The following is an 8999-nucleotide window of genomic DNA, read 5'->3' as shown; positions in this document are numbered from 1 at the left end:
TGCAGAGCGGGGGAGGGAGAATACCACCTTGCGGAGTGTCCCTATTATCTCTGCGCTGAGTGCAGGCGCTCCTCCCCCACTCCGCCGCGACAGTTCTGTTACAAAGTAAGCTGTAGATAAGCCTTATTAGGTTGGTTTCAACCCCCAGGTTATGAATATACTTGACTATTGCCTCCGGAGTGATATAGTTGAAGACCCACTCGATATCGAGAAGGCCCCTACTGCGTGAACTTCCACTGACCACTTTAGCAATGTGTGCAGGGTGGTATCTACCGACCTTGCAAGAAGCATGTTGAGCTTTTGAAATATAGTCTATCCATCTCTCTAGCGGTTGTAGCAAAAACGAAGACAGACTGATAGGCCTAAAATCCCTAAGAGAAACGTGAAAGCTTCCTCCGGCCCTCGGGATGAATGCAACACTGACTACCCTCCAAGCCTTGGGGATGCACCCGGTGCTCACGCCGTTCGCACGTATGATGCCATCGGTCCTCGGAGACTTTAATAGTTTGAACGAATTCATCGTCCAGGCCATGTGACGATCGTCCAGAAGATCGGAGAACTACAGGACCTGAAGTACAATATTGCAAAGAAGTACATTTGACTGTACTTCGAAGTACGAAGTACAAGAGCTAAAAAAGAAGTACTGTACTTCCGAAAGAAGTACGGTTGGTCACATTAATCATACCGATAATTTCAGGTATTAAAAGAATTAAATATGAAAATGAATAAAAAAAGATTTAAATCAGCAAAATTAATAAAATGAAGTGAAATTAATGTTTAATTTATAATCTAACCTAGATTAGCCATACAAAATTATAATTATAAAATAATCTCAGATTAAACCGATAACTTTTTGGTGTCCAACCTAGTTTTATCGATTATATTTGCGAAGAAGAGAAGGAATGTCAAATGTAAAAGTAAACAAAAATTTACGCTAGCAAGGAAAAGAGGTTTGTAAAGGTATTTTTAATAAAATATTAAGTTAAAATATATTTTAATAGCATAATATGTATAGCAAAAAAGTGACCATGGTGGCATAGAGAAGAAGCTTAACTTTTCCTCAAATTGTGAGAATAACAACACACCCAATTTGTACCTAGTACTCACGCTTTTTTTTAAACTTGGTTCATTTTTTTTTGGTAAAAAGCTTTAAGTCAATCAAAGGTACAGTAATTTTTTTTTATGAAAGTAAAGTTGGATGTTTAGCGCAAATAATGCTTTTTGAATTCTATTCCTAGGTATAGGAGAAGTTGGTAAAAGAAATTAAATTGATTAAAACAATACAATTTTTTATACAACAAGAATCGAAATTTTAAAAACTGACCACTTTATTTTGGTGCCCAATAAGTTCTCTAATTGCTGTCAAAAAATAATAAGATTCGAATGAATGGTTGCTGAAATATTTCAAAAAGTGTAAAAGCCTGCATAAAAATTTGTTTGCAAATAACTCGTAAAAAAATAAAATTAGCGCAAAATCTTTGGTGTCAATATTGCACACCATGTTAACTTTCAAAATCGGTCAATGAAATATGAAGAATCGAAAAGTCAACTTTGGGTGGCACACTTGAGAAAACTTGACTCACTACAAGTAAGAAGAGAAAAACTATGAACTACATAGTTTGATTATATGAAAAATCTGTACTTTGAATATTTGACTGTTTTCTCCTTTCGAGTTTTTAACTCACAAAACTTCAGTCTTTATAGTTGTAGTAACATTGAACCACAAGATGCATTTTGAAGTTTTCTGGCAGCATTTTTATTCGATTTTCGCGAAGAAAAGCCTTGAATGTACTACACGTGTGCTCGACGTGAGTTGATACAAGTGGCACCCAATTTAAATATGGACCGTTTAGAACTTTAATATTATCAGGAATAAGGGCTTTTCCTCGCTATAATCACTTTTTTAAAGGTAGAAAGGGCAAAAAAAGGTAAATATCATAAAAAAGGCAAAAAAGGCCACATCAAATATGTATATATGGAATCAGGGAAAGCTAAATCGTGGACATTCTTAATCGAATATACGCTATCTCTTTAGCAGAAAAAAGGCAATTTCCGTAAAATCCGTTTTCTGCTCATAAGACAAGAAACGGTGTCTAAGGACAACCACTCGAATGTTAGAAGAAAACGCATTTCCAATATGTAATTTAAGCTCTTTTGCGGTTTTAATAACGCTACTTGTGTGTGCATGTATGTACATAAGTAGTCAATCTGGCACGATTTAATAAGGGGAATATCGAAAAATCTAACGGCCTTTGAAAAAATACTAATCGATTCAGAAAAATGTCCTGAATAAGATATCCAAACAGGACCATCGAAAATAACCGGTGTATTATTTAAATTAATGAAATACTACCAAATGTTGTCCAGCTCAACGCCAAGAACTCTGACTGCGGCATATCAATGTATTAATCAAAAAGATCAAAAATACTACGTTGTAGACGAGGGAATTCTTTACATACATAGGGTTCGAACGATACTATCGATATTGAGTAAGTATCGATACTGAGGGTATAAAAATGAGTACTTTAATACTCGATACCTTATTTGGTGATTTTACTCGATACTTTGCAAAGTACTCGTAGCATCGAATACTTATTAAAAAACACACTTTTTAAATTTTTTCTTCCATTAGCAACCCAATTTTCTTTGCTTATATGGATTCTAGCATTCAATTTTGTCCATCACTTAAAATAAACTGAAATTGCGTGTAGTCTGTTGCATAACATAAACCAAATAAGTAAAAGTTTAATGGCCTTATTCATAAAAAATAAAGTAGGTTTAAAGAGCTTAATAAAATGACATTTTCATACATTTTTCAGTTTATATACCTTTTTTATATTTTATGAAAAAGGCGATAAAACTTTACGCAAAGTTCACGAAAATGCAGAATTTTTAGAAACTTTTTGGGTATGCGGTTTTGTAACCTATTCAAGTTTACGTGTAGCCTTCTACCGTTGACTTTTAATTCAAACTTCCACATTATTATACTAAAACTAGCTGACCCGGCAAACGTTGTTCTGCCATATAAATTATTTCTAGTGAATATCTTGGTTGTCAAATAAAAAATAATGAATGTATTGTAAGTGTGTTTGAATGTTTTAACGATCGCTAAAAGATCAGGCTGAGATATCAAAGAAATCGTAAGTGAAATATTAAATTTCAAGCTGAAAGTGTGCTGTTGTTGTATGTCGCAGTCCTATTTTAGGAATTTTTCGGACTCGATTACGGATGCAGCTATACCGGGACGGTAACGACGACAGTGGAGATAACTTATTCGCCGTTGAGGACAGATTCCACGTGGATGTCGGGCAAATACGTGAAGGTTTGACCGTGTTTGGGGTTGCGCTGTGGGAAAATGGTATTCCCGAGCCCGAGTATGAGGACGGTCCATTCTTTGATGAAGATCAAACGGATATGTGGGGATGGGATCAATAGCAGAAAGAGGAATGGACCGCCGATAAAAATAAAAAAAACACCAACCATTCATTTTCTCAATTCAATGTATTTCATTAACGTAACTGACATATTCATTGTTTGATCTCTTAAATGTTAAATGTAAAGTAAAAAATGTAATATATATTTTTTTATCATAAAGTAGAAAAAATTAAATAAAGAAAACCCATATTAATTTCGAAGGGCAATTGAGTGTACGATATTTTTTGTCAGTCCGTCTTTAGCCAACACAAATAAGCTCGATGGTTTGCCCACTCGAGAACATGCCACGTATAATTGTCCATGTGAAAAACATGCTGTGCCCAAATCTAAGCCGCAAACGGACATGGTTTGCCCTTGCGACTTATTGATTGTCATTGCGAATGCCAATCTAATAGGAAATTGGACGCGTTTGAATTCAACTGGCACGTCTGTGGGAATTATTGGAATGCGTGGCAGCAAAACATTTTCGCCTTGGAATTTGCCATTCAAAATGGTGGCTTCGATTATGTTTTTCATCAATTTTTTAATGACCAATCTCGTGCCATTGCACAACCGTGGTGGGTTCAAATTCCGAAGTAAAATAACCGGAGAACCAACTTTCAGTCGTAGAAGGTGTGGTGGCATGCCTGGCAAATCCAGTGAGTTCAAAAACTCTGTTGGATAATTTACAGCTTCGTTGGCATCGCAAACTGTATCGATCGATTTGTAAGATACCAATTCGCCTCTCAACGACTGCTGTATCTTGAAGTTTAAATCGTCGACGTCCACATTTTTTGCTGCCAAAATGGCTCTTTCTGCCAGCCACGCGTGATTTATGTATTGTGTGCGTACATCGGGGAATATGCGGTCAATGAGAGCATTTTGAGAATCAACGATTGTGCAGAAATCGGTGAACAATTTTATGCAGCCAGTATTTTCATGGACAGTAACTTTTCCATCGCCGATATCTAACAATTGTTTCGAGAATGTGTCAGCGGATGGATCTTGCAGCATTTGGACGCGCATGTTTATTTTTAGCTGGACTTTTTCAACATTACGCCACAGTGGTGATGATTTAAAGCAAGCGTTGATCTCATCGGCGTACGTTGAACGTGGAATGACGGGAAGTGTTTGTCTGAAATCACCCGAAAGGAATAACAGAGTGCCGCCGAATAGTTTGTCGTTGTTTTTTATATCTTTGAGTGTTCGGTTCCACGCCTCAAGAGAATGTTTGTGTGCCATAGTGCATTCATCCCAGATGATAATTTTGCATTGTTTTAGCACTGTGGCCATTGACGATTGTTTTTTTATATTGCACATTGCGTCCGGGTTATTTTGAATATTCAGAGGTAGCTTAAATGCTGAATGAGCTGTTCTGCCTCCATCCAATAAAGTTGCTGCAATGCCAGATGATGCAACGGCCAATGCGATGCCATTATTTGATCGTATTTCGGCGAGAATTAGCGAAATGAGAAATATTTTGCCAGTTCCCCCTGGTGCATCCAAAAAAAAGAATCCACCTTGTCCTGCCGAAACTGATAGCATAATGCGGTCGTAAATGATTTTTTGTTCATGAGTCAGTAGTGGGACATTGCGAGTAACAATCGCTGCCATTTCTGCAGTATTGTACTCCAGTTCACGATTCATTTCGACGTTGATTAAATCAGATCCACTTCGATTTGGCGAACGCATACCGAATTGACTGAGTGGTAAATTGGCAATGACAACGCAAAGATCCTCGATAGCAATCAATGCTTCATTGTACATAGCATCGCTGAATGTAATCGTTAGATCGTTGCACCGTGTACGAATTCGATGCAATATATCGTCAGTCATTGAATCTTTGTGTTTATCCCACAACGCGTCTGCTCGTCCCGGGAAACATGTAGTCAACACTATAGCGAATAGTAGACGAATTTGTGTTGTTGTACTACCCAATGCTGCTTCTGCAAGCATATCGTCCCAGTGATTGTCGTCTTCGAGCAAGCCGAGTGCAAGGCATGCATCTTTATACGTTGGATACTGTTGTCCATTCACGTTACGTATATCTTGAAATGACAATGGTCCGATGACATTAACCAACAACAGTCGCAGATAGAAGCACTCAGTCTGCCTTGGATTGACTGTATATACTCGACCCAAAGTATTTGATTTGAAAAGGCCGGGGCATGCATCAATTGGTGTGCCTTTCTTGCGGGGAATCCATTTTTTTGTTTGATTCCATGTAAAAAAACGTGGTACTTCGGAATATAGTAGTGTTCGTGCAAAGGCACCGAAAGCATCCGGACGATTACACAATTCGAAAAATTCGGTGAGTGTAGTTTTTGGTGGATTCATGGCACGCTCAATTGCTGTCTCGTTGGTAAAAAATACGCGCTGGCCGTTTTCAAGGTGGACGGCTAAATGTATAACTGCTGGGTCCCGTTCATGAATTGGGAAACCAAAGATACGCCAGACAGCTTCATTGGAGCTGATGTACCGGCCAATTTGGTAGCGCATTATTTCGTCGTTGTCACTCAATCGAGGAGCATTCCCATCGGTATTCTGAATTTGAAACACAGCCATATCGCTGCCTTTATTTACATACTTGCAAATGTATTTGATGGACTTCACCGAACTGCAGAACTCAACATTAATATGAGCATTGAATGTTTTGCTTAGCAGAGGCGAATATGGTACCACCCAACGATTGTCAATGTCAGTGTTTGCGTTGTTGATATTTAGCGTGAATGATTGTCCGCCATTATCAGTATTTCTTCGACGATATATTGGATATCCGTCGACGTGTGTGCTGGTGTCGTTGGTGAAATCTTTAGGAAAACGCTTTGTACATTTTCCATCTGCCATGCAAGGCGATGAACGATTCAGATCACCGCATGGGCCATGAATCATGTTTGGTGGTAACAATCTCGAACAGTACTTGATCAGTAGATGGATCTGGAATTTCTGCGGAAATTACACTATCGATTTCCTCAGGGCGTATTTTGTCTACTAACCAAATCAAAATGTGTGCATGAGGTAATCCTCGCTTTTGCCATTCAACCGAATACATAAAGCAACGTGTGGGACCGAATACGTGTAATTTTGTAATGAAGCTCATTAAAGACTTTAATTTTTGTTTGAAAACACGTGCTGTAATGTCATGACGATGAATTGCGTTTTGGCCTGGGAGTAGCAAAGATGTAATCTCCTGCCACTTTGGATTACATGTAAACGTGACAAATAAACACGGTCGTCCGCACTCGCGCACGAAAGTCATAGCATCCTGTATGTATTCTTGCATATGACGTGGACTGCCTACGTACGATGATGGTAGAATGATGGAGTTACCGATCTCGGCGGTGTCGGCATTGCTCATGATAGCGTCTCGCAAGTGAATGTATTCCTCCGCACGCAGCTTCTGTTGATTGTGTCGTAGGAATCGAAGTCGTTCGCTCTCTATCTTCGTGTACATGTCGACCATGAATTGTTGGCACAGCTCACGACATCGCAGAATGACGTTGTTCTGACCGTGTCGAATCATCAACCGGTACGCATACAAATCCATCGAGCTCACTTTCTTGTTTGTTTCGGCTCCTGTAATAACATATTTATAAGTGTTAATTCAAAATGAGTAATGATGTTTCTAATGAATGAAGTACCAGTGGCGGGATCTCGTTGTTTCATGTTTATGCAATATCCGTCTTGTCCCTTCCAGAAAATTAGCGGATATTGGAGAGCGTCGTATGAACGATGAGTGTCGGCGATGAACTCCAGATTATTGCTTCTTCTTCGAATCACAATTTCTCGCGACGCAGTGCGGTCGCCAACCATGATTCCAGCGACGTCTTCAATAACAGGCGCATTGAATCTACGGACGTGCTCTCCTACCGGTGTTTTATCAGGATTGATGACAATGGCGTGATTGTCACTTTGCAATTCGTGCATGTGTGATTTGAAGAATTTCAATAATTCATTATGCTCATTCAATAGGGCATCCAGTTCGCCGACGATGCGCCTGGCTTTAAGCGAATTGAGGTTATTATAGCCGCAGCGTGCATCCACGCGATTTGCGATTGCGAGTTCGGGGTCCACACGATTGATGTCCCCACCGCCCATGAAATAGATTTGTAAAAATTTATGTGGTTCGTTTGGCATAGGCAGCAATGAGCCCACTTTATGGTACACCTGGCCTTTGATTTTGAAAGTTGAATTGAATTGTTGACCATTTGCTGCAGTATTGTAAACTATTTCTGTTGCTCCGAACGACGTCATTTGGAAGCATGAATTGAATGTGCGGATGGACTTAAGGAACAGGTTTGAATCTGGATCCGTGCCGATGAGCAAACCGTTCAATGGTTCTGGTGGTGTCTCAATTTCTGGTAGTTTCACTTTTCCTGATGCGCAACACATGCCAGCTGACTCATGTTTGAATTTGAGCGCATGACAATGAGGACATTCTTTTTCCATAGCGCCAATCACCACTTTCGGATGAGCGGAGTAATCAATATCTGGCTCGTACTGGAACGCGAGACGAAGGAATGAAGCAGATGTAAATGCTCGATGCATTTGTTGGCGTCGTCGGTCATTTGCTCTGAGTGTGTCAATTACAAACCGGCGCATTTGACTCCGTTCCAATTGTCGTTGTTGATTTCGTTCAGCTCGTGCCTCTTGTGATTGAGATGTACGCAATTGCGATATGCTCACACGCACAATTTCGTTGTCCTGTTGGATTTGTTCGTCTGTTCTTTGTGCTCTAATACTTCGCATGTTTGTTGCTTTATTCATTATACGGTCCAGATAGGCACCCTTGCGTCTTGCTGGCATTGTTCACTGTAGCACACACACAAATATACCAAAATTTTGTACTTACTGATGAAAACCGTTAAGCCGATAATGTATTTGTTCTTTTAGTATTTTACCAAACTTTCACAGTCACAAAACACGTATATATTTGTTGAATTAAAATAAATTTATTGAATTAAATATATTTTGCACGCACTACGCTGTTACACATAAGAAATACAAAATGAAATATCAAAGTGACGCGATACTTCACGTCAATTCAACTACATAAATAATTTCGTTCTGTTTGAAAAACGAACGACGGTAAATTTATTTGGATATTGTTCATACAAAAATACTAAAAAATGTAAAAGAAAAAAATAGAGACAATTTTTTTGGATAGGGATACCCTAATCACCAAGTCCCAGTACTCTATCGTGAACACTGCCAGAGGTATGCAGTATGAAAAATTCGGTTTGTATGGGAGGTGCCACGCCCTTTTTTCCAATAGCCCCAATTTTTCTTCATGACTATGCGATTGGTTTCTTATATCTCCATACCATGTTCGAGTGCTCTACTATGAAGACTTCCAGAGATATGCAGTAGGAAAAATTCGGTATGTATGGGAGGTGCCACGACCCCTTTTCCAATAACCACAATTTTTATCCATGAGTATGCGATTGGTTTCATATATCTTCATACCATGTTCGAGTACTCTACCATGAACACTTCCAGAGATATGCAGAAGGAAAAATTCGGTTTGTATGGGAGGCCCCACGCCCCCTTTTCCAATAACCACAATTTTTCTCCATGAGTATGCG

At 39.1% G+C, this 8999-nt stretch overlaps 1 protein-coding gene across 1 annotated transcript; it reads right to left on the bottom strand.

Moving 5' to 3' along the window:
• Window positions 1-3281: 3281 nt before the first annotated feature.
• Window positions 3282-6306, bottom strand: LOC118749148. The gene has a single exon (XM_036483917.1). It carries the CDS (start codon window positions 6304-6306, stop codon window positions 3625-3627), a length of 2682 nt encoding a protein of 893 aa, XP_036339810.1. The 3' UTR covers window positions 3282-3624.
• Between the last annotated feature and the right edge of the window lie 2693 nt (window positions 6307-8999).

This window comes from Rhagoletis pomonella, unplaced genomic scaffold (genome assembly GCF_013731165.1).
Source record: "Rhagoletis pomonella isolate Grant_MI unplaced genomic scaffold, Rhpom_1.0 Rhpom_scaffold_00014, whole genome shotgun sequence".
Lineage (NCBI taxonomy): Eukaryota > Metazoa > Arthropoda > Insecta > Diptera > Tephritidae > Rhagoletis > Rhagoletis pomonella.
The sequence above is the reverse complement of the archived record's forward strand: the minus strand, read 5'-3'. Positions and strand labels throughout refer to the sequence as shown.

Coding starts and splice junctions, on each gene's coding strand:
- LOC118749148 (XM_036483917.1), bottom strand. CDS start 6,306: ATGATTCATGGCCCATGCGGTGATCTGAATCGTTCATCGCCTTGCATG.